Source organism: Symphalangus syndactylus, chromosome 6 (assembly GCF_028878055.3).
Source record: "Symphalangus syndactylus isolate Jambi chromosome 6, NHGRI_mSymSyn1-v2.1_pri, whole genome shotgun sequence".
NCBI classification, from domain to species: domain Eukaryota; kingdom Metazoa; phylum Chordata; class Mammalia; order Primates; family Hylobatidae; genus Symphalangus; species Symphalangus syndactylus.
The window spans coordinates 50,878,421-50,905,058 of record NC_072428.2 but is presented as its reverse complement, the minus strand read 5'-3'; the positions used below and the strand labels follow the sequence as shown (position 1 = coordinate 50,905,058).

Sequence of the window (26,638 nt, the reverse complement as noted above, 5' to 3'; positions counted from 1 at the left end):
ATGTGTGACAGAACAGTACACAAAAGTGAGGCTATTTTAAAACATGGGTATGAGGTTTTCTTCATTACCTTGCATACCTGGAGCAGGAATGCAGGAAAGATTGTAACATAGCACTCCTAACAAGGAAAAGGCACCTGGGAGTTAGATGGTATAATGGCAAATCTATTGAGCCCTCTGTGCTAGGAAAAGAGGAAGTGAAATGTATTACATTGTCTTCAGTTATTGCTCTCTGAATTCAATAGGAGAGAAACATACCAGTTAGTTCAAAGGAGGCTTCCACTACAGGCTATGATGTGGCATTCACCCAACCTCACCAAGGCCCCAAGTTGGCAGTCTTGAAGACTACAAATCTTGTTTATTATGCAAAATTCTGGGATTCTCTCATCCAGGTTGTGAGAGGTGAAGCCAGCTGGGCTTCTGGGTGCGGTGGGGGCGGGACTTGAAGAACTTTTCTGTCTAGCTAAGGATTGTAAATGCACCAATCAGTGCTCTGTGTCTAGCTAAAGGTTTGTAAACACACCAATCAGCACTCTGTGTCTAGCTAATCGGGTGGGGACTTGGAGAACTTTTCTGTCTAGCTAAAGGATTGTAAATGCACCAATCAGCACTCTGTGTCTAGCTAAAGATTTGTAAATACACCAATCAGCACTTTGTAAAAACGCACCAACTAGTGCTCTGTGTCTAGCTAAAGGTTTGTAAATGCACCATTCAGCACTCTGTAAAATCCGACCGATCAGCACTCTGTAAAATGGACCAATCAGTGCTCTGTAAAATGGACCAATCAGCAGGATGTGGGCGGGGCCAAATAAGGGAATAAAAGCTGGCCGCCCAAGCCAGCAGCGCAACCAGCTGCGTCTGCTTGCACGCTGTGGAAGCTTTGTTCTTTTGCTCTTCACAATAAATCTTGTTGCTGCTAACTCTTTGGGTCCGCACTACCTTTATGAGCTATAACACTGCCAAGGTCTTCAGCTTCACTCCTGAAGTCAGCAAGACCATGACCCACAGGGAGGAAGGAACAACTCTGGACACACCACCTTTAAGAGCTATAACACTCACTGCAAAGGTCTGCAGCTTCACTCCTGAAGTCAGCGAGACCACAAATCCACTGGGAAAGAATGAACACCTCCAGATGCACCACCTTTAAGAGGTGTAACACTCAATGCAAAGGTCTGCGGCTTTACTCCTGAAGTCAGCAAGACCAGGAACCCACCAGAAGGAAGAAACTCCAGACACATCTGAACATCAGAAGGAACAAACTCTGGACGCACCATCTTTAAGAATGGTAACACTCACCTTGAGGGTCCTCGGCGTCATTCTTGAAGTCACCAAGACCAAGAACCCACCATTGCAGAAACTCTTAAAGAGGCAAACATCCTCTTTGTAGATATTCATATTTTCTCCTTGTTGGATGCTCTTTTGCAGGCATTTAAAATGATGTAAAGAGTTTATACTTACATTTTTGGGGAAAGAAATTAAGATTTTTAACATAAAATATATACTAAGAACTTTATTATTTTCATCATTTCCTGTAGAAACCCTAAGAAATAGGATTAATGTAATTATTACTTTTCAGATGAAAAACTGATGTTTACATACAGTAAACATCTTGCTCAAATCTATGCATCTAAGACCTAGCATTGGAATGTATTTGGGTAAGACTTCAGAGTCTGAGTTCTTAACGCCTAAATGATGTCAACTAAGCAAGAAATAAAGCCTTTGATCTCATTAGTAGTCAGTCAAGTAGAATTTATTGAGCATACTCAATGGGTCAAGTATACTTCCAGACCCTAGAGATAAAGCAGTGACAAAAGATACAAGGTTTCTTCTACTCAAAGAACTTAGAAAGAACTTTTTTTTCTACATTCTCTATCTCTGCTGTACATTTCACTTCCTGGAATGTTGTTTAGAAACAACTTTTAAATTGACCTTATAATGCTCCTTATACAAATAACCACACACCGATAAAGCTTCTGAATATAAATTTAAACATTTTAAATAGTTCGCTTGCATTTTGCATTGTAAAGATGTCAATAATTGATAAAGAGTGCTTTTACAAGAAGTCTTAATTTCTTGCACAGTTAATAGTGTGAGTCTGCCTCCAGGTTTCCATATATCCTGTTTCTAGAGATTCTGACCTGGGGATCTGCAGTTGTCTATAACCATACCCTAAATTAATAGCCCGCTGAATAGATGACACAACTCCGTAGAGGACAATGCCTCCAAATTATCAATGGAAACCAAGCAAGTAAATCCACAAGAAGAATCATTTCATCAATGGCCAGATAAATAAGAGAGTGATTATTTCCTGGGATGAGAAGAGAAGGAACATCTGAGTAACATTAGAGTATCTGTAAAAAGACATCCCACAACTAGGGAGGTACAAGAAAAGATGTCAGGACCAGATTGTTAAATGGCTTAACATAAAATGAGAATCTTAGGAAGTCACTTCCATTTTCCCTCTGAGATTGCATGGTGAATTCTCAGCCTTCATTATTACTATATTTAGTAAATGTAAGGCCATTGGAAATACTGAAGCTCTGTAAAGATAACTTGTCCTTAGATATTTCTCAGATTATAGCCAATTTACTGAATATCTTTGGCATCATTCTAGAATGGATTTCTTTATATGTAATGCTCATTCCAATTCTATTTTTTCCAGTCTTTATCCTGAAGTCCAGTCTCAGAGACAACATCAGGTTCAGGAAGAATCCTAGAAAATCACATGGTGAAAAGAATCTTGGAATATTTTGGTGTCTATGAAATTGTGTAATAAGCAGAATCTGATGGCTCTCTGGGATTTTCTACCTTTATGCTAACTTAAAATTTATACCTTTGGAACTATCTTTTATGTTCTCAACAAGACAAAGTTACAAGTCATTATATTCAGCTAAGCATGGAGCTAAATTAAAAATTAGGACACTAAATAAACACTTTCACATTTATCAAGTGAATATGAGTTTGTTTCAAGCCAATTCTCCTGCCAAGAACAATTAGAAGAGATACAGAAATAGTTTTAAATGACTTGAGAGGGCATTCAAGGCAATGAGGATGTAAAGATCAAGATTCCAAAGTGAAGGGAAGCCTAAAGAAGTGAGCCTGATATTTATTGAGATTTTTTCCCTTAAGGAATGTATCAATTTAAAAGTAATAGATGAGTAAATAAGAAGAGCTTACAGCAGACTCAGAGGGTTGGAGTACAAGGAGACAACTGTCAGAGCTACAAAAAGAAGTACTCAAATGCATAATGACAGTGAAAATTTTTACTACACCTTTTCTAGTAAATAATACAACTAGCCCAAAACCACAAAATTAATGACTTAAAAGATTTGAAAAACATCATTAAAAATACTGATCTTATTAATAATTAAAAAGCAAGAAAATAACAATTATGTACTACCCATTTTTTAAGTGCATGTAGAACGCCTACCAAAACTGACAGTACTGTGGGGCATATTTCTTTATCTGTGTTGAGGGTACAGGATGTATTCATTTTGTGATAATTTTTGAGCTATATACTTAGAAGGAGACTTTATCTATGAATATTTTATGCCAATTAAAAGTGTATAATAATCACCTGCCTGTGTGGTGATGAGTGAATCTCTGCACTCTGACTTGTACAAAATCTTTTGCGTTGAGTTCCACATGATATCATCCCCTCTTCCTGAGTTTCAGCTGCCTTAAATACATGAAACTTTCTGACTTTGCAGAATTGCATGGATTCTTGTTCACTTCTTCCTCTGTAATGAGTTGGGCTCTATATCTCTTTGCTGTGCAAAATCAGTTGTCACACACATCCATGTGCTTCCCATTTTCGTTTTTTGAAGATTTCTCACCCGCTTTTGATTTCTCACCCATTATACTATTCACTATGATTTAATAGTTGTATTAATACCTGAATAAATACATGTGTTCAATTTACCTGCTTTACATATTTTGATTTACGCATTTTTCTCCTTTTCTGTCTTCTATCAGATTTTTTTTTATTATTCCCCCTTTTTATTCTGGAGTTATAAACTGTACTTCTATTCTCATGGGTAAACTTTTAATATCTGTACTTCATAAATTTCAATGTTATTCAAAATATCCTTCATTCTCTTCAAATAAGCAAATAATTTATTTTAAATTACCATATATTTCCTTCTCTGCCATTTTTCCTATCAATAATGATTAATTTTGTATCCACATTTTAATCAAATGTTATTGACAAAGGTTAAACATTCACATGCTTGAAATTTCAAAAGATTTGAGAGAATATATTTTGAAAATATTCATTTTCAGTCTATATTTCAATAATTCTGGCTTCTCTCCCCAAAAACATATTTTCACAGGGCTTTTTCAATGTTTCACTGGCCTTCCCTGAAGCTACATCTTACATCACTCTTTTTCTGTCTGAACTACAGCAATATCAAATATCTTTCATTTTCTGCAGTTCCAAATTAGCTTTCACTGTTTGCAGCAAGCTGCTTCATCCATCTGTAATGATTACTACCCTTCCTTGCTCACTCCAGTCCCTTCCTCCTTATCCTTTAATTTTATCCCAATAATTGCTTTCTAAGTGATACCTTATTTTATCCCATGTATTAGGAAAAACCTCCTAGCTTAACACTGTCAAAATTATTTCCTTCCTTCCCTTCCTCCCTTCCTCCCTCCCTCCCTCCCTTCTTTCCTTCCTTCCTTTTCTTCCTTTGCTCTTTTCCTGCGATGGCCTTGGATATAATTTGGAAAAAATATAGCAGTCACAGCAACTGTTCTAATTCCTTATATTCTCAATCTATTTATTAAAACAAGAGAAGTCATTCATGACATCAAATTTGTGGTCTGGTGCTATTTGCTAGAGACTAGTCTGGCACTCACAGCTAAAGTTTGGTGTTCTTTTGTTAAATATAAACCATTCAGAATGTGAATAACATGCAAGACCAGCCTGTAATGACAATGTATCCAGAAAAAAAAGACAATTTTATAATCCAAACATAAACATTGTCCAAGCCTCAAAATACCAAGCACTCCCCCTCAGTTAATAAGAGTGACTCCAGATTATCAACTCAGCTTTAATCTCACTTTCTGTAGATAAGATTTATGAAGTTATCAAAGGAAAATTTCCCATACTTCCTGAAAGCATTTAATTCATAGAAAAGCATCAAATCCTTAAGCCTTCCTCAAAATCACCTAAAACAAGCCTATAACCTATAATAATATTTCTGTAACACCCTCCTAATTCCAAATGTGCATTCTTCATCACTAAAAGTAATAAACCCAACTTGTTGATCTATAGGTATGTTCTTGGCGGTATTAGCCTTTTTTAAAAGGGATGCCCTGACTTCTAAGCAGGATGTTGTAGTCTATGGAACACCAATATTCCTACTGAAAATAACTAGAAAAGTCATATTTTAAAATCACTGTGTGTGTCTGTGTGTGTTTAAAGGCATTAGGAAGCTATGAAGCAAGGGCAACAAGAGGTTGCCCTCTCAGATTCTGCAGAGTGGAGAATGTTGGAGAGGTAAACTGACATCTAGAGCCATTTTCTTTCCCTGGAGGCATATGTCAATTCTCTGCAAGAGGAAAAGAATGAGGATGTGGGCTTTGCCCAGACAGAGGGAAAAAGACACACCAGCAGAACAGAAAAGAACTTTGAATTGACTAAAGTAAATCCAATTAGTATTTTTCAAAAAGTAAAGGAAAATGGGGAAAAGCTGATGAAATAATGGGAAAATTCACCAAAGAATTGGAATATATTAAAAAATAATTCAATGCAAATTCTAGAACTAAAAAAAGTCTATCAAAATAAATACATTTAAAAGAATATTAAAGGCAACAGAAAACTCTTCCAAGAAAAGAAAAACAAGTCAATAGAAATAGCCAAATGAGGGAGGAGCCAAGATGGCCGAATAGGAACAGCTCCAGTCTACAGCTCCCAACATGAGTGACACAGAAGATGGGTGATTTCTGCATTTCCAATTGAGGTACCAGGTTCATCTCACTGGGGAGTGCCAGACAGTAGATGCAGGACAGTGGGTGCAGGACAGTGGGTGCAGCGCACTGTGCATGAGCCGAAGCAGGGCGAGGCACTGCCTCACCCAGGAAGTGCAAGGGGTCAGGGAATTCCCTTTCCAAGTCAAAGAAAGCGGTGACAGAAGGCACCTGGAAAATCAGGTCACTCTCACCCTTGTACTGTGCTTTTCCAATGGGCTTAAAGAACAGCACACCAGGAGATTATATCCTGCAGCTGGCTCGGAGGGTCCTACGCCCACCGAGTCTCACTCATTGCTAGCACAGCAGTCCGAGATCAAACTGCAAGGAGGCAGTGAGGCTGGGGGAGGGGCGCCCACCATTGCGAGTTAGTTGTTTTATTAGGTAAACAAAGCAGCCAGGAAGCTCAAACTGGGTGGAGCCCACCACAGCTCAAGGAGGCCTGCCTGCCTCTGTAGGCTCCACCTCTGGGGGCAGGGCACAGACAAACAAAAAGAGAGCAGGAACCTCTGCAGACTTAAGTGTCCCTCTCTGAAAGCTTTGAAGTGAGTAGAGGTTCTCCCAGCATGCAGCTTGAGATCTGAGAACAGCCAGACTGCCTCAAGTGGGTCCCTGACCCCCGAGTAGCCTAACTGGGAGGCACCCCGCAGTAGGGTAGGACTGACACCTCACACAGCCGGGTACTCCTCTGAGACAAAACTTCCAGAGGAACGATCAGGCAGCAGCATCTGCAGTTCACCAATATCCACTGTTCTGCAGCCACCGCTGCTGATACTCTGGCAAACAGGGTCTGGAGTGGACCTCTAGCAAACTCCAACAGACCTGCAGCTGACAGTCCTGTCTGTTAGAAGGAAAACTAACAAACAGAAAGGACATCCACACCAAAAACCCATCTGTACGTCACCATCAGCAAAGACCAAAGGTAGATAAAACCACAAAGATGGGAAAAAAACAGAGCAGAAAAACTGGAAACTAAAAATCAGAGCACTTCTCCTCCTCCAAAGGAATGCAGCTCCTCACCAGCAATGGAACAAAGCTGGATGGAGAATGACTTTGACAAGTTGAGAGAAGAAGGCTTCAGATGATCAAACTACTCCGAGCTACAGGAGGAAATTCGAACCAATGGCAAAGAAGTTAAAAGCTTTAAAAAAATTAGATGAATGGATAGCTGGAATAATCAATGCAGAGAAGTCCGTAAAGGAGCTGATGGAGCTGAAAACCAAGGCACAAGAGCTACATGACAAATTCAGAAGCCTCAGGAGCCGATGCGATCAACTGCAAGAAAGGGTATCAGTGTTGGAAGATGAAATGAATGAAATGAAGTGAGAAGGGAAGTTTAGAGAAAAAGGAATAAAAAGAAATGAACAAAGCCTCCAAGAAATATGGGACTATGTGAAAAGACCAAATCTACGTCTGATTGGTGTATCTGAAAGTGATGGGGAGAATGGAACCAAGTTGGAAAACACTCTGCAGGATATTATCCAGGAGAACTTCCCCAATCTAGCAAGGCAGGCCAACATTTAAATTCAGGAAATACAGAGAATGCCACAAAGATACTCCTTGAGAAGAGCAACTCCAAGACTCATAATTGTCAGATTCACCAAAGTTGAAATGAAGGAAAAAAATGTTAGGGGCAGCCAGAGAGAAAGGTCAGGTTACCCACAAAGGGAAGCCCATCAGACTAACAGCTGATCTCTCAGCAGAAACTCTACAAGCCAGAAGACAGTGGGGACCAATATTCAACATTCTTAAAGAAAAGAATTTTCAACCCAGAATTTCATATCCAGCCAAACTAAGCTTCATAAGTGAAGGAGAAATAAAATACTTTACAGACAAGCAAATGCTGAGAGATTTTGTGACCACCAGGCCTGCACTAAAAGAGCTCCTGAAGGAAGCACTAAACATGGAAAGGAACAACCGGTACCAGCCACTGCAAAAACATGCCAAATTGTAAAGACCATCAAGGCTAGGAAGAAACTGCATCAACTAACAAGCAAAATAACCAGCTAACATCATAATGACAGGATAAAATTCACACATAACAATATTAACTTTAAATGTAAATGGGCTAAATGCCCCGATTAAAAGACACAGACTGGCAAATTGGATAAAGAGTCAAGACCCATCAGTGTGCTATATTAAGGAAACCCATCTCATGTGCAGAGACACACATAGGCTCAAAATAAAGGGATGGAGGAAGATCTACCAAGCAAATGGAAAACAAAAAAAGGCAGGGGTTGCAATCCTAGTCTCTGATAAAACAGACTTTAAACCAACAAAGATCAAAAGAGACAAAGAGGCCATTACATAATGGTAAAGGGATCAATTCAACAAGAAGAGCTAACTATCATAAATATATATGCACCCAATACAGGAGCACCCAGATTCATAAAGCAAGTCCTGAGTGACCTCCAAAGAGACTTAGACTCCCACACAATAATAATGGGAGACTTTAACACCTCACTGTCAACATTAGACAGATCAACAAGACAGAAAATTAACAAGGATACTGGGAACTGAACTCAGCTCTGCACCAAGCAGACCTAATAGACATCTACAGAAATCTCCACCCCAAATTGACAGAATATACATTCTTTTCAGTACCACACCACACCTATTCCAAAACTGACCACATAGATGGAAGTAAAGCACTCCTCAGCAAATGGAAAAGAACATAAATTATAAGAAACTGTCTCTCAGACCACAGTGCAATCAAACAAGAACTCAGGATTAAGAAACTCACTCAAAACAGCTCAACTACATGGAAACTGAACAACCTGCTCCTGAATGACTACTGGGTACATAAGGAAATGAAGGAAGAAAAAAAGACGTTCTTTGAAACCAATGAGAACAAAGACACAACATACCAGAATCTCTGGGACACATTCAAAGCAGTGTGTAGAGGGAAATTTATAGCACTAAATGCCCACAAGAGAAAGCAGGAAAGATCTAAAATTGACACCCTAACATCACAGTTAAAAGAACTAGAAAAGCGAGAGCAAACACATTCAAAAGCTAGCAGAAGGCAAGAAATAACTAAGATCAGAGCAGAACTGAAGGAAATAGAGACACAAAAAACCCTTCAAAAATTAATGAATCCAGGAACTGGTTTTTTGAAAAGATCAACAAAATTGATAGACTGCTAGCAAAACTAATAAAGAATAAAAGAGAGAAGAATCAAATAGATGCAATAAAAAATGATAAAGGGGATATGACCACCAATCCCACAGAAATACAAACTACCATCAGAGAATACTATAAACACCGCTACGCAAATAAACTAGAAAATCTAGAAGAAATGGATAAACTCCTTGACACATACATCCTTCCAAGACTAAACCAGGGAGAAGTTGAATCTCTGAATAGACCAATAACAGGCTCTGAAATTGTGGCAATAATCAATAGCTTACCAACCAAAAAGAGTCCAGGACCAGACGGATTCACAGCTGAATTCTACCAGAGGTACAAAGAGGAGCTGGTACCATTCCTTCTGAAACTATTCAAATCAATAGAAAAAGAGGAAATCCTCCCTAACTCATTTTATGAGGCCAGCATCATCCTGATACCAAAGCCTGGCAGAGACATAACCAAAAAAGAGAATTTTAGACCAATATCCTTGATGAACATCAATGCAAAAATCCTCAATAAAATACTGGCAAACCAAATCCAGCAGCACATCCAAAAGCTTAGCCACCATGATCAAGTGGGCTTCATCCCTGGGTTGCAAGGCTGGTTCAACATATGCAAATCAATAAATGTAATCCAACATATAAACAGAACCAAAGACAAAAACCACATAATTATCTCAATAGATGCAGAAAAGGCCTTTGACAAAATTCAACAATGCTTCATGCTAAAATCTCTCAATAAATTAGGTATTGATGGGACATATCTCAAAATAATAAGAGCTATCTATGAAAAACCCACAGCCAATATCATACTGAATGGACAAAAACTGGAAGCATTCCCTTTGAAAACTGGCACAAGACAGGGATGTCCTCTCTCACCACTCCTATTCAACATACTGTTGGAAGTTCTGGCCAGGGCAATCAGGCAGGAGAAGGAAATAAAGGGTTTTCAATTAGGAAAAGAGGAAGTCAAATTGTCCCTGTTTGCAGATGACATGATTGTATATCTAGAAAACCCCATCATCTCAGCCCAAAATCTCCTCAAGCTGATAAGCAATTTCAGCAAAGTCTCAGGATACAAAATCAATGTACAAAAATCACAAGCATTCTTATACACCAATAACAGACAAACAGAGAGCCAAATCATGGGTGAACTTCCATTCACAATTGCTTCAAAGAGAATAAAATATCTAGGAATCTAACTCACAACGGATGTGAAGGACTTCTTCAAGGAGAACTACAAACCACTGCTCAATGAAATAAAAGAGGATACAAACAAATGGAAGAACATTCCATGCTCATGGGTTGGAAGAATCAATATTGTGAAAATGGCCATACTGCCCAAGGTAATTTATAGATTCAATGCCATCCCCATCAAGCTACCAATGACTTTCTTCACAGAATTGGAAAAAACTACTTTAAAGTTCATATGGAACAAAAAAAGAGACCGCATCACCAAGTCAATCCTAAGCCAAAATAACAAAGTTGGAGGCATCACGCTATCTGACTTCAAACTATTCTACAAGGCTACAGTAACCAAAACAGCATGGTACTGGTACCAAAACAGAGATATAGACCAATGGAACAGAACAGAGCCCTCAGAAATAATGCCGCATATCTACAGCCATCTGATCTTTGACAAACCTGACAAAAACAAGCAATGGTGAAAGGATTCCCTATTTAATAAATGGTGCTGGGAAAACTGGCTAGCCATATGTAGAAAGCTGAAACTGGATCCCTTCCTTACACCTTATACAAAAATTAATTCAAGATGGATTAAAGACTTATATGTTAGACCTAAAACCATAAAAACCCTAGAAGAAAACCTAGGCAATACCATTCAGGACATAGGCATGGGCAAGGACTTCATGTCTAAAACACCAAAAGCAATGGCAACAAAAGCCAAAGCTGACAAATGGGATCTAATTAAACTAAAGAGCTTCTGCACAGCAAAAGAAACTACCATCAGAGTGAACAGGCAACCTACAAAATGGGAGAAAATTTTTGCAATCTACTCATCTGACAAAGGGCTAATATCCAGAATCTACAATGAACTCCAACAAATTTACAAGAAAAAAAACAACCCCATCAAAAAGTGGGCAAAGGATATGAACAGACACTTCTCAAAAGAAGACATTTATGAAGCCAAAAAACACATGAAAAAATGCTCATCATCACTGGCCATCAGAGAAATGCAAATCAGAACCACAATGAGATACCATCTCACACCAGTTAGAATGGCGATCACTAAAAAGTCAGGAAACAACAGGTACTGGAGAGGTTGTGGAGAAATAGGAACACTTTTACACTGTTGTTGGGACTGTAAACTAGTTCAACCATTGTGGAAGTCAGTGTGACGATTCCTCAGAGATCTCGAACTAGAAATACCATTTGACCCAGCCATCCCATTACTGGGTATATACCCAAAGGATTATAAATCATGCTGCTATAAAGACACATGCACACGTATGTTTATTGCGGCACTACTCACAACAGCAAAGACTTGGAACCAACCTAAATGTCCAACAACGATAGACTGGATTAAGAAAATGTGGCACATATACACCATGGAATACTATGCAGCCATAAAAATGATGAGTTCATGTCCTTTGTAGGGACATGGATGAAGCTGGAAACCATCATTCTCAGCAAACTATCACAAGGACAAGAAACCAAACACTGCATGTTCTCACTCATAGGTGGGAATTGAACAATGAGAACACATGGACACAGGAAGGGGAACATTACACACCCGGGTCTCGTGCGGGGTGGGTGGGGGGAGGGGGGACGGATAGCATTAGGAGATATACCTAATGCTAAATGACGAGTTAATGGGTGCAGCACACCAACATGGCACATGTATACATATGTAACAAACCTGCGCATTGTGCACATGTACCCTAAAACTTAAAGTATAATAATAAAATTTTAAAAAGTAGCCAAATGAAAGCACAAAAATTGAAAATATAAATCACAAAAATTGAAAATATAAAGACATGTGAAATACATGTAGGACATATTTTAAAAATGTAACATTCATGGAAACTTAAACAATAGAGGAAAAGGAGTCACAGAAGCACTATTTCAAGAGATAATAGTTGAGAATTCCCCTAAACTGTTAAAATGCATCAATTCATATATTCAAGAAGGTCCACATAGTTTATGAAAGCTCTGAATAAGCATATCATATTTAAATTAACAGAAACCAGTAACAAAGAGAAATGACACTGAAGTCAGTCAGAGGAAAATGTCTCATTATCTTTAAATGGTCAAAAATAGTACAAACGGCTGGCTTCTCAGTAGAAATTAAAGACACTGAAAGATAATAGATTTATCTATGTAAAATAACCACCAACATCCCATTCTATATACAGTGAAAATATTCTTTTAAAATGAAAAAGTAAAGAAGTTTTCAGATAAGCAAATACTGAGAGTATTTGTTAGCAGCAAACCTGCGTTATATCAAATGAGTTCTTTAGTCAAAAGGAAAATGAACCCAGAGACAAGCACAGAAATATGGAGTGAAATTAAAAGCATTGGAAAAGGTAAATATGTAGAAGAAAGCAAACACTGACTGAAGAAAACAGTAATACTCATGTTGTATTGGGGTTTAAACATTCTTTGAACTATAACTGTGGCAGGAATAATGCAAAAAGAAAGAGATATCATTTGAGTTTTTAAAGTTCTGAGCATCTATCTAGCATTATTGGGAAAATTGAAAAATGGTAATTTATAGTAGACTATAAGATGTCAAGACGCAATTTGTTATCTACGAGATAATCACTAAAAGAATAGTAAAATACGCTCATGTTTCACATAATGACTTTTCAATCAGCAACAGATCGCGTGTAGGACAGTGGTTCCATAGATTATAATGAAGCTGAAAAATCCTATCACTTGTTATTTACTATACTTTACTTTTATTGTTATTTGAGAGAGTATTTCTTCTACTTAGAAAAAAAAAGTTAACTGTAAAAAAGACTCAGGTAGGTCCTTCAGGAGGTATTCAAGAATAAGGCATCATTATCCTAGGAGATGACAGCTTCATGTATGTTATTGTCCAAAAGATCCTCCAGTGGAACAATGTGTGGAAGTAGAAGACAATGTACTGATGATCTTGATCCTGTGTAGGTCTAAGCTAATGTGTGTGTTCGTGTCTTAATTTTTAACAAAAATGTTTAAAAAGTAAAAATAAATACATAAATTTTAAAAATAAGAAAATGTGTAAAATAAGGATGTAAAGAAAAAATATTTCTGTATCACTGTACAATGCATTCATGGATTTAGCTGTATTATTACAAAACAGTCAAAAAGTTAAAGTATATAAAGTAGAAAAGATACAGTAAGCTAAGGTTAATTTATTATTGAAGAAAGAATACTATTTTTTATAAATTTAGCATAGCCTAAATGTCCAGTGTTTATAAAGTCCATAGTAGCAAACAGTAATGTCCTAGGACTTTTCACCCACTCACCACTCACTCACTGATTCACTCAGAGCAACTTTCAGTCCTGCAAACTCCATTCATGGTACATGCCCTATTCAGGTGTATCATTGTTTATCTGTTGTAGCACTTTTTACTATACCTTTTCTATGTTTAGATATGTTTAGATACACAAATACCACTGTGTTACAGTTGCTTACAGTATTCAGTAGAGCAACATGTACATGTTTGTAGCCTAGGAGCAATAGGCTATATCATATAGCCTAAATGTATAGTAGGCTGTACCATCTAGGCTTGTGTGAGTACAGTATGATGTTTGCACAACTACAATATTGACTAACAACACATATCTCAGGACATACCCCTGTTGCTAAGTGACACATGACTGTATTTCTAATAAGACATTAATGAATGGAAAATGAAATAAGTCCCCATCCATGGGCATTCAGGATGATTAAAAGGAACATAATTGTGGTAGACCAAATAATGTCTCCACCCCTATAAGAAAAGTCTGAATCCTAATCCCTGGAACTTCTGAATATGTCGGTTTATGTGGAAAAGGGCAGTTAAGGCTGCAGATGGAATTAAGGTTGCTGATCAGCAAACCTTAAAATAAGGTGAAAGTCCTGCATAATCAAGTGAGCCCAACATAATCACTAGTGTCCTTTGAAGGGAAATGTCCTAAGAGGCAGAAGTGTACCAGAGAAAAGGCAGTGTCAGAAGGACTCAGCCTGATGTTGCTGGCTTTGTAGAGAGAGAAATTGACTAAAAATCCAAGAATGTGGTTGGCCTTTAGAAGCTGGAAAAGGCAAGAAAATGGGTTTTCCCTAAAGCCGTGAGAAAGCAAGGTGGTCCAGCCAATCTCTTGATTTTAGCCCAGTGAGATCTATTTCAGATTTCTGAACTATGGACTCTAAGATTAAAAAAAAAAAAAATGTTGTTTTAAGCTATTACATTTGTGGTAATTTGCTCTGGTCACCACAGAAAACTAATGTAACGGCACAGACCTTTCTCTCCTCCTCCTGAAATTCAAGCTTCTCTGCTCAAGGGACATTATACTCTGTGGATCTTTACAGATATGGTAGTCCTTCTGATATGCAAATCATTTGCCAGAATATGACTCTATCTTCTTGAGTAAATCCTAGATGCCTGGTCTTTTTCAGGGCTCCAGGAAGCATTAACAGTGAAAGCATTAAAAAGCATCGAACCAATCCAGATGTCCATCAATGATAGACTGGATTAAGAAAATGTGGCACATATACACCATGGAATACTATGCCGCCATAAAAAGGATGAGTTCATGTCTTTTGCAGGGACATGGATGAAGCTGGAAACCATCATTCTCAGCAAAATATCGCAAGGACAGAAAACCAAACACCACATGTTCTCACTCATAATTGGGAGTTGAACAATGAGAATACACGGACACAGTGAGGGGAACATCACACACCAGGGCCTGTCGGGGCGTGGGGGATTAGGGGAGGGATAGCATTAGGAGAAATACCTAATGTAGGTGACGGGTTGATAGGTGCAGCAAACCACCATGGCACGTGTATACCTATGTAACAAAGCTGTAAGTTCTGCACATGTACCCCAGAACTTAAAGTATTTAGGGAAAAAAAAAAAGCATCATCTGGTCTCAGTAGAAGTTCCTGAGACACCACAGTATCCTTTGGTGAGTGTTTCTTGATATCGGTAATAGGGCAGTTTCTGATTATTTCTTGAGGCATGTGCTCATTTTTTGAGTCATGTGCAGGTATATGAATTCTATATCCTAATATGACATCTGAGGACTTACTTTTGATATATCTTCACTCTCCTTCAAATTGTCTAAAATATTCCCCTCTTTATCTTTGAAATGATGTTAAGATTTATCTTCTCTATGTTTGCCATTATGAGACTTTTGGGGGCACACGTGTGTGTCACAGACATCCCAAGATCATGATGATAAGCTAATGCTTTACTCATAGTGCCCAATTTATATCTATATCCAGGAATGAAAATGTCTTCAGCATCTCAGGTAATAAGGAGTTATCAGGCACACCTAGAGAAAAGAAGTGCTTTTAAGAACATAGTGGTAACGTACTTTGGCTTTGGAATTCAACAGAACTACAGTTGGTCCTTCATATTTGTGGGTTCCACATTCATGGATTCAACCAATCTTGGGTCAAAAATATTGGAAAAAAAACTTCCATCTACACTGAATACGCACAGATTTTTCCCGTCATTATTCCCTAAACAATATAGAATATCAATTATTTACATAGCATTTACATTGTATCAGGCATGATGAGTGATTTAGAAAGTATTTAAAGCATAAAGGAGTATGTGCATAGGCTACATGCAAACGCTACCATTTTAGGTATGGAACATGAGCATCCACAGATGTTGCTATCCAGGAGAGGTCCTGGAACCAACCTCTCACAGATATCGAGAAACGATGATACCTCAAATACTTTTCCTGCCTCTTTTTCAAAATCTGAAACCTTGGCAAGGGACATAACCTCTTTAAATCCCAGTTTATATACAATGGGCATGATAATAGCTCCTTTTTCCAAGGGTCATAATTAGCACAAACTGAAATTATTTTTATAGCACCTACCATAGATCCAGCACACGTAAGCACATTTCTATTGTAATATGATTACAATAGAATGTAAGCACATATATAAAGATTATAATGAGCTTATGTTTCTATTTACATTTCAATGTGCTTAGGCACATTGAAATGTAAATAGAAACATAAGCTCTAATTATAATATTTTGAAAACAAATGCTGCATATTATTTTAATTATCATGATAGGTGATAGATATATAGGCCTTTTAATATTTGAACCATTTATCTCTTTCTACTCTTTTGTTATTACATAGAAGTCTGGCTATTTTCATTAAAAGGTTTTATCCTTAGTTAAAATTATTTTATCATTTACTACCAGAAGTAAATGTACTGAATTAAAGTGGCATCTATGATCGAATCATTTTCCAGAAATTAACATACAAATTATACTTAAATCAAGAAAGTATGAATGTTTCTACATTGCCATGTCCTTATTTGCATAGCATGTTGTCATGAAAATTCCTCTGTTATTTTGAAAGTTTAAAACACCAATTATACGATTTAACTTTCCATTATTGCATTTTTGGATGTAGTTGAACATTGTTTTATGCTTCTTTGTAGTTGTATTTCTTTTACTATTAACTTTGTCATATAGTTTTTCTTAATCTATTGTATTTATCTTAATATTGAGATATTTAATTTTTGATATTTAAGATAGTAATCTCTTCCATAGAGTATTTTTATAAATATTTTTGAAATGTTTAAATTTTACCATTTTTGTTACAGAGAAAATTTAATTTTTACAGATTATATCTATTTGTCTTTCTCTGTGATTCTTGTCTATTGCTGCTGTTTACAAAGTCTTCACAAAGGAAAGATTTAAATGCTTATATTATTTTCTCTATTTTCTTTTTTGTCACTGATTTTCATTTAGTTACTTAATTCATTTTGAAATTAGTTTTGTGGGAATTGAGAGATGAGCCACCAAATAGCTAACTATTGAATAATTTTTTTTCTAATTCAGTTTTGATTTCTGTCTTCACTTCCTTATTTCTTGCACATATATATAAACATTTCCTTTTTCTTAGTGTTTCCAGAGGCTCAAGATGAATGCCCCTTGAAATTGATGCACAATATTTCTGTCAACTACAGCTCTCTTGACCCTGTAAACTCTATCCCAGCTTCAGAGTACTTATAGAAGGAAGTCTTTTAGAACTAATTTTGAGAGATTGTACAGTTTAAGCACAAGCATGCAGTTTCAAATCACATTCAACAAGCTAATGAAACTGTGATTCAATATGGCTAACTTATTGCTCTGTGAGGATTCAGGGGCAGCAAAGTCTCTCACCACCAGAGTTGATTTACTGGCCTCCCTGTGGGATCCAGGTCTCAAGATGCGATGCCTCCATGTAATCCTGAAGCGACCTGCCACACCTTCCACCCTCCAGACTAGAGATCTGCAAGGGGCTTATACCACGCCTGCTCTCTGAGCTAAGCTGAGAAAACAGAAGCCACAGATCGTGAGAGGGTACCTCCAGGCAGGAGAAACCACAGGTAAGACTCCTCTGTGAATCATCAGGAAAAAGAAAAGGGCACATGACTTATTAGAACATAAGAAGAATTAATACGAGTCATGCACTTAAAGCAGTGCCTAAATGTAGATAGTACTCAATAAATGTGATTGTCTTCACCTGGGCTGTTAAACAGACTTTTGACTGTTGCCTCTCTTTCTCCTCTTCTTTCCTATGTTTCTTGCCCTTTATTTCGTTATTTTTTATATCATAGAAATAGAATCAATAATATCAGAAGACATTAGCTAATGAGAATAGGACAGAGTAGAAATAAGACTGCAGTAGAGTAATAAAACCTTAATGAATGAAAAAAATAGGAGATGAAGAAAAAGTAGCAATAGGTTTAGAACTAGTGAAATAGGTGAGAATGCTGCTACAAAAGTCAAAGGAGATATTTGGAAAAAGACACTGGATTTATATCAAAAAAAGACAAAGATTGAATATTAAGTATTACATTTATACAATAGAGTTCATTTTTAGCCTTTGTGAGAACAGTATTGATAGTGAGATTTGTATGAAAGGCAGATTTAAATGTGCTGAAAACTGAATGGGAGTGGGAAAATGGAGGCAGGAAAAATTAGAGTTACCCATGAATTAATATATATTCCGTCATCAAGGGAAGATTAGCTGTGTGGGAGCAGTCTGAAGAATTGGGCTAAGGAAAGGATATCATGTATCACAATGTTCTTAAATCTTGCTTTAGTTACCCTCAACAACTCTGAACATTTATTTGAGTAGAATTTGGATTAAATGGGCAAAGAGATATTATTTCTAATGTTTCTTTTTCTCCCTGAGTAAAGATCCTGAATCTGAAGACACATTCATCAGTCATGTCCCAGGTGATTACCACCACACAAGAAAGCATCTACTTCAGCCTCACGGGCATCCCTGGATTTGAGGCCTCCCACATCTGGATCTCCATCCCCATCTGCTATCTCTACACCATCTCCATCATGGGCAATACCACCATCCTCACTGTCATTTGCACAGAGCCATCTCTCTACCAGCCCATGTATCTGTTTCTCTCCATGCTGGCGCTGACGGACCTGGGTCTTACCCTCACCACCCTACCCCCAGTCATGCAGCTTCTCTGGTTCAACGTTCGTAGAATCAGCTCTGAGGCCTGTATTGCTCAGTTCTTCTTCCTTCATGGATTCTCCTTTATGGAGTCTTCTGTCCTCCTGGCTATGTCCTTTGACCGCTATGTGGCCATCTGCTGTCCCTTCCATTATGCCTCCATCCTCACCAATGAAGTCATTGGTAAAACTGGGTTAGCCATCATTTGCCACTGTGTTCTGGCGGTTCTTCCCTCCCTTTTCTTACTCAAGCGACTGCCTTTCTGCCACTCCCGCCTTCTCTCTCACTCCTATTGCCTCCACCAGGATATGATCTGCCTGGTCTGTGCTGACATCAGGCTGCTCAACAGCTGGTATGGATTTGCTCTTGCCTTGCTCATTATTATCATGGATCCTCTGCTCATTGTGATCTCCTATACGCTTATTCTGAAAAATATCGGGCACAGCCACCTGGGCTGAGCAACTCCGTGCCCTCAATAACTGCCTGTCCCACATTCTAGCTGTCCTGGTCCTCTACATTCCCATGGTTGGTGTATCTATGACTCATCGCTTTGCCAAGCATGCCTCTCCACTGGTCCATGTTATCATGGCCAATATCTACCTGGTGGCACCCCCAGTGATGAACCCCATCATTTACAGTGTAAAGAACAAGCAGATCCAACGGGGAATGTTAAATTTCCTTTCCCTCAAAAATATGCATTCAAGATGAGGGAATGTATTTCTTAAATTACTGAGAAGTATGAGTCATAGGCTTAAGGGGGTAATATATTCAGAATTAGGAAACTATAAAATAAAACTTCATCATAATATTAAGGTAGTATGACATGTCCCTGGCTTTCAGCATGGAATTTTTGGCTGAGGTGAGCTAGCAGCAGTGATTCTATACAAAAGAGATATGGATCTGAATTGATAAAATTCTAGCACATCTTAACAGCTATCCCAATGGGAGGAGTTTAATCGATTGAGTAAAGTTCTCTCGAAGCTTGTCTTTCTTTCTGGATATTTTTCTCTCCTATGGGCTTATTTAAACCTAAACTCCCAGAAGTTTAAAGGAAATCTTGTTGTTGCCCCATCACCTATTCTCTTAGGCAGTTCCATTTAGGCATTTGGTAAACTTTAGATCTTTTGTTCTGGATCACTGTAACAGGTGATCGGACTTTCCTTTGCAAAGGAATGATAACATTTTGAGGGACGATAGACACATCAAGTTTTTCTGCCATTCAGATTTACCTAATTAACACCAGCACTTACCTACTCTGAATTAGGTAAATTCAGATTTACCTAACTAACACCCAAGTAATTTAGGTTAATTTACCTAATAAACACTCAGCAAACAAAATGAACATATGCAAGAGGTCTAACATTAGTGTATGGTTTTAAGACCTTTCACAGCTCCTACCTTGCCAGAGTTTTTCAGTATTCAGAATTCAAACTTCTTTCTTGTGGGAAGAAAAACTCATTTTTTTTTCTGACCAGAGCAGACTTTTTTTGTACTTTTATGTTCTTAATGTAGCTCTGCTTCTTATGGGCACATTCCCTTGGGCATCGTGAATTTTTCACGAGCAAATGTTCTAGTACACTGATATGACCTTAAGGATCATTAAAAAATATTTTGTGGAAACAAGATAAACTTTCCCAGAAATATCAGTTTGAAGAGACAATTATAAATTTGATCACAGCTTCTGATTGCTGGATTCATGGTGCAGGTGGTCAATATTGGGATCCACTTAGATTTGAATCAACATAGGCAGTGGGAGCACAGAGGAAGGTAGTGTTACAGAACTTTCTCCTTAGTTCCGCTAAAACTGAGCTCTTGTCACACAACCAGGAAGGATTAGGCTCATAGACACATAGAAGGGTGAGGAAAATGAAATTTATTCAGGGAAAAGAGAAAAAGAAGAAAAAAAAACCTCTCAGCATGGTGAGAGAGAGTCCTGCTACCAGGTTTCCTGACTCACAGATTGAATCTCAGGTCACCACACAGAAAGAGGAGAGGCCAGGATATTCCTCCCTGCAAATGGCATGAAGTTCCTGAGGCTGAACCCTGTCCTCCCAGTACAGAGGTAAGCATTATTCAGAAAGAATCAGTCAGGAAAAGGCAGGCTTCATTCAGGACGAACGGTCTGGTTTTTCAGCCTTCAGGCTGTTTTAGGGTTGAACGCAGGGTTTCACCGGGGACCCTTGGCTGCCTCCTGTCTCTATAAGTAGCATTAGAAGTGAAAGCCAGGTCTTGGCACGGTGGCTCACGGCTGTAATCCCAGCACCTTGGGAGGCCAAGGCGGACAGATCACGAGGTCAGGAGATCAAGACCATCCTGGCTAACACTGAAACCCCGTCTCTACTAAAAATATAAAAAATTAGCCAGGCGTGGTGGTGGGCGCCTGTAGTCCCACCTACTCGGGAGGCTGAGGCAGGAGAATGGTGTGAACCTGGAAGGTGGAGCTTGGAGTGAGCCGAGATTGAGCCACTGCACTCCAGCCTGGGCGAAAGAGCAACACTCCGTCTGCTGGCATAAATAAATTGCAAAATGGAATATGTGCATTCTCACAATAGAATTTAAGACCAGAAAATCCAAATCTGAAAAAAGTCAAGAACATGGATAGAAATATGGGTCAAAAGAAAATTTTTGTCAATGTACAGGCTTGGAAATGCTCCAGAGCAGCATGTGGGGCAAATAAATTTTGGGATTATGTTGTTTTTTTAAAAGAGAAGCACACGCTACCATAAATAATGTCTTGATGACAGATATCTATCAATTCAATTTTGTGGTCAGAGATAAACTCCTCACAAGTCAAAACTTAACTAGAAATCAGATGAAGATTAAATCAAGTCATCTGCTTTATTATCTGTTGTTCTCCCTTTTCTGTTTCCTTTCTTGAGATAAACTGTTTATTATCTTCTTTCCTTGCATGTGTGTGTGGCGAGGGGAGGAGGGCTTTATGACTTTAAAACATCATGATATGTTTAGATTTTGAAATAGATTTCATTTTTGTAAATTTTTTAATTGAGAAATGTGTCTGCAAAATTATTGGGTACCTAAAATGCGAATAACTATACTGGTCATATTTTATTATAGAAATGTGTTTATTATTAAATGTAGAGTATGATTCTAAGAATGTAATATTCTTTATATCTTATTGACCTGTAAATTATTTTAAGTAAGCTATTTAAGAGGGCATAAGATTGGATATTAATTTTTTGAGATGTTAAATGGATCCATTAATTCAAATAGAAGATAGCCTAGGCTGCTACTATAGAAGAAGACACAATTTTCAACCAAACACCTAAGAATCATTTTGCAATAATTAGCGTAAAAAGAAAAGAGACAGAAAATTTGAAGTTGCCAAGATGTCCTTCAGTAAACAAATGGATGATCAAATTGCAATACATCCAAACAATGCAATATTATTTGGCAATTAAAGAGGAATGAACTATCAAGCTGCACGAAGATGCGAATGAATCCAAAATGCATATTGCTAAGCGAAAGAAGCCTGTCTTAAAAGGCTAACAAAATACATGATTGTATTTATATAGAATTCTGGAAAAGGCAAAACTATAGCGAGTATGTCAATCAATGGTAGTCAAGGTTTTGGGGAAAGTGAAGTGCTGAATAGGTGAAGCTCGAGGATTTTTTTTTTTAGGGTGGTGGAATCATTCTATCATATTGTTATGGTGCACACATAACACTATGCACTTACCAAAATCTATGGAATTTACAGCATTACAGGATGAAGTTTAATGGAAACAAAATTTAAAACTTTTTTAAGACATTATAGGATTACAGGATGAAACGCACAATGTGACAAGAAAAATCTTTCTTATAGTTATTAAATATATGAAACAACCACACTGAAATAAGTTGGGGCGGGGGGGGGAAGTTGCTGACCTAAGTAACTTTGGAAATAGGTGAAATATGTTAGACTAAAGGCAAAAGGAAGTATAGTATGTACTCTACCCTACTTAATGAAGCAGTTTCTCATGGGGGTGTGGATTAACACTTTTGCAACTACTATACATGTGTTAGGGCACAAAAACAAGCCCCTACAGTATAGTTTTTTGGCATGTTGAGTGCTTTAAACAAAACTGAAAGTCCTTATAAATAAGCCTCAAAACCAAGGTCTCTCTCTGTCTCCCTGTTTTTCTCATCCCCTTTCTTATCTGAAGTTCCCTCATCTGGTTAAAGAAATTTCCTCCAGAAAAAAAAAAATGCAATTATCTTAAAACTCCTTTTCTAGGACTCTTATCAAATAACCAGGAAAGACTAACCACAAGTGAAAAGAGACTAAAGTCAGTTGTCATCACATCCAGATAAACTTCCCATCTATTCTTCTGAAGACAACATTGAGAGACTACCTGGGAGACATTATCTGCATGATGAGACAACCTTTGTTCACAGTGAAGTTCCACTACTCACCTCTTCCCATCACCTCCCCCAAAGCGCAGAGGAACTTTGTCCTAGTCCATTGTTCTTTTGAGTTATTCATTTCCTCTGGAAATTCTTTACTACCCCTCACAATTGCTTACATTTCCCCTTCTCCTTCTCCCCTATGAAGATGGTATATATCAACCATCCAACCTTTCTTTTGAGTCTCATATTTTATATGGCTCCCATGCATATGCACATTAATAAATTAATATGCCTTTTATCCTCTTAATCTGTCTGTTGTCAGTCATTCCAGTGAATCTTCATAGAGAATGAAACTGAAGCGTTCTCCCTGCCCCTACATATGTGTGCTGAAATTGAACATTTAAATAAATGAATAACAGATGGCATGAGCCAGGTTTTTCAGAGTTAAAGCAGAAGGTTACAGACACAAAGGGAAAAGCTTTGAATAAACCATGAATTAGAGTTGAAGACATCAGTATGATGTCATTTTAGCCTAATATAGATGCAGATAGGCACAGAAATATTTATAGATTTTGTATATGCACAGTTTAGTATGCTGACATATTTTTTTTTGCTCTGTAAGCTAGAAGCACCTAGAAGTGATGACAACCCAATAGGAACAAACACATGAATTAACATAAAGCTGAATATCTTTGGAAATAATTTTAACTTATCTGACAAATAAAACCAGCATAGAAAATATTGAAGCTCAAAATTTAGATTTCGCTGAGAAAAACCTAAAACTTATGGTAATTAAAATGTTTTTCTAGCATTATATTTCATACAGGAATGATATTAGAAAATAAAAACAACTTCAACTATTTTTAAACATCAAATTTAAATTATGTACATTTTTATTGCAAAGAATTATGGTACAGTGAATACTAAAATAGTTTCAAATATAAATATACATTGCATGGTCAAAACTTTTTGATGGAGGTAAAATAAAATTTTCAGTTAGAGGAAAAAGGTACTGATGTAAAATATCTGACTGTTAAAGAACATGTTCATGTATTCTTAAATTCATGTCAGATATCAAAACATTACATGTTTAGATTTTCTTGGATATTTAAAGATGTGATACAACAATTTACTTTAAATATATTTATAATACTGTATATCCCAAAAGGCATGCTCAACAGCTAAGTAAATTTATCATAAAAAATTTAAATATCAATCTGAATATTCTTGAGAAGGTACAAGTGTACCTTGGAGACAATATGGGTACAGTTTCAGACAGCCACAATAAAGTTAATATTGCAAAAAAAGTCATATTTAAAATTTCCCAGTGCATATAAAAGTTATGTTTACGCTATACTGTAATCTGTTAAATGTTCAATAGTATGATATCTAAAAATGTACATAAATTAAAAATACTTTATTGTTTAAAAATGCTAACAAAATGAGCATATGCTGCTGGAAAGATGGTGCAGATAGACTTGCTCAACATAGGGTTATTACAAACCTTCAGTTTGTAGAAAATGCAACATCTATGAGGCACAATAAAGTAAAGCACGTAAAATGATCCATGCTTATATATAGAAGTTTTAGTTTTTTATATTAGAAAGTACATAAACAAAAACTGGATGACTACTGTTGTAAATATGAAACCACCTTTGCAAAGATTATGACAGTGAGAGAAATCTGACATGACTGACACCATCTTGCTTCTAGCCTCACAGGCTAGCTGTCTTCACTCATTTCTGAGCATAAGCCAAGCTAAACATAAGAAGAATTTAGTTTATAGTTTAACTTAGAAACAAGGACCATCATAGTCCCTCCCCCAAACTAATCACCTCCTTGTACAGAGGCTGAAACTACCTTTGTAAGGCTAATGAAAGACCACATGATTAGAAATAAGAGGGGGGCCTGAATTCTGCTAAAAATGTAGGTATAGTTTTTACAGTCCCTTACTGCTTCAAAGTGATGTGGCCAGAGGTCACAAGATTTGTGACTTCTCCAATTGGTCCTATAGTTAACATCGCTACTGTAGAATTTAAGATTGGTGTTTTGAGATGTTTTTCAGACTGACCCCATCCAGACTTGTAACTCATGACTCAGCTGGTCCTCTGCACCCACCACACACAGAGACAGACTCAGCACATGACGGCCATTTTCCACATTCTTATTATTGCATCACCAACCAACCAATAGCAGCACCTATTCCCTAGTCCCCTGCCCACCAAACTATCCTTGAAAAACCCCAGCCTTTGAGCATTTGGGGAGACTGGTTTGAGTAATAACTCCATCTCCTGTGTGGCTAGTGTCAATAAATTCTTCACCGCAATACCAGGGTCTCAGTCTGTGCAGTGGGCTGGAAGAACAAATCAGTGACTACAAACTAAGTATTTCAAAAAAAGTCACAGACAACCTTACAAAGACAACCCTTGTAAGCTGGACGAGTCAAGGAGAATAATATGTGGTGAAGACAATATTTTCATTGTAATTGGAGGCCCCAAAGTGAGTGCGAATGATCAGTGACACTAATCACTGATCAATCAGCACAGTTCCATAAATTCACTTTATACAAAGGCCTGTGTGTTTAGGAGATGAGAAGATGGTCGTTCCCATTTGACCAAGGTTTGCAGGAAGCCTAGGCAAACATGGGCAGATGCAGAGGGGAGCAGACCCACTAGACCCATGATTACAGGGCTGAGGAAGGGGCAGGATGGGGAACAGATAAGAATATAAGCACCACATGCATTGTAAAGCCACAGAAGCATGAAAGGAAGGGAGGAAATAGAAAAGGGGTATAGCCAGAAACAGTGATATCAGACTTATTTGCCAAGAAGTGTTTATCTAAAATTAGAACCTGGGATTCCACTGCTTTTGCTGAGATTCTTAGAATCTGTAGCCTGGGCATTGTGAGGTTGTTCATATTTCATTTCATGCTTCAGTTGAGGTCTTTTGGTCAGCTGTTCATTCTCAGAGTGTCATGGTCATAAATTCTGGGTGTGAGACCACTGGACAGCAAGTTTTAGGAAGAGTCTGTTTTCTTACATAACAGGAATTTGCTTCATAGGTAAATGTAAACAAAAATAAACAACTTATTGTTTGACCAAGAACATTTTTGAGAGTAAAAGAAGGTAACAATAATAATGCTAAGGAAAACAGATGTAAACCATGAATATCTGGAGAAAACCAGAGAGTATGCTTACCTTACTCAAAGACATGTTCCTAGGATAATATTTTTTTAATTGGAAGATATGGGTTAGGTAATCCCTACCTAACCCACAAAAATAGAATTTTGCTTTATTTAAATTTAAATTTCATTAAGTCTCAAGCTTTTATTGTTAACTTACTATTTGTCAGGCTTTTTTGCTAGGAGTTTTGAGAAAATGAGGCAAAGGAAAATCCATTACTTCTGCCCCAAAGTCACCATATCTGGTTAGAAGAGAAAGTCATGTACATGTGCACACACAGAGAAACACATATACAAATAAAATGTGAGATGGAAAGGGTTAGGAATAACTCTTGCATTTCAGATTCAAGCCTGTTGCAATACTTTG

The 26,638-nt window shown here is 37.5% G+C and overlaps 2 protein-coding genes across 12 annotated transcripts in view; one reads left to right on the top strand and one right to left on the bottom strand.

Moving 5' to 3' along the window:
• Positions 1 to 26,638, bottom strand: part of HBE1 (hemoglobin subunit epsilon 1) — a 208,008-nt gene that overhangs the window by 100,201 nt on the left and 81,169 nt on the right. The gene's annotated exons all lie outside the window — the stretch shown is intronic.
• LOC129484513 (olfactory receptor 51Q1) lies at positions 18,497 to 19,451 on the top strand. Its single transcript, XM_055282691.1, is given in 2 exon segments — positions 18,497 to 19,179; positions 19,181 to 19,451. Coding segments are annotated over 2 exon segments (954 nt in total).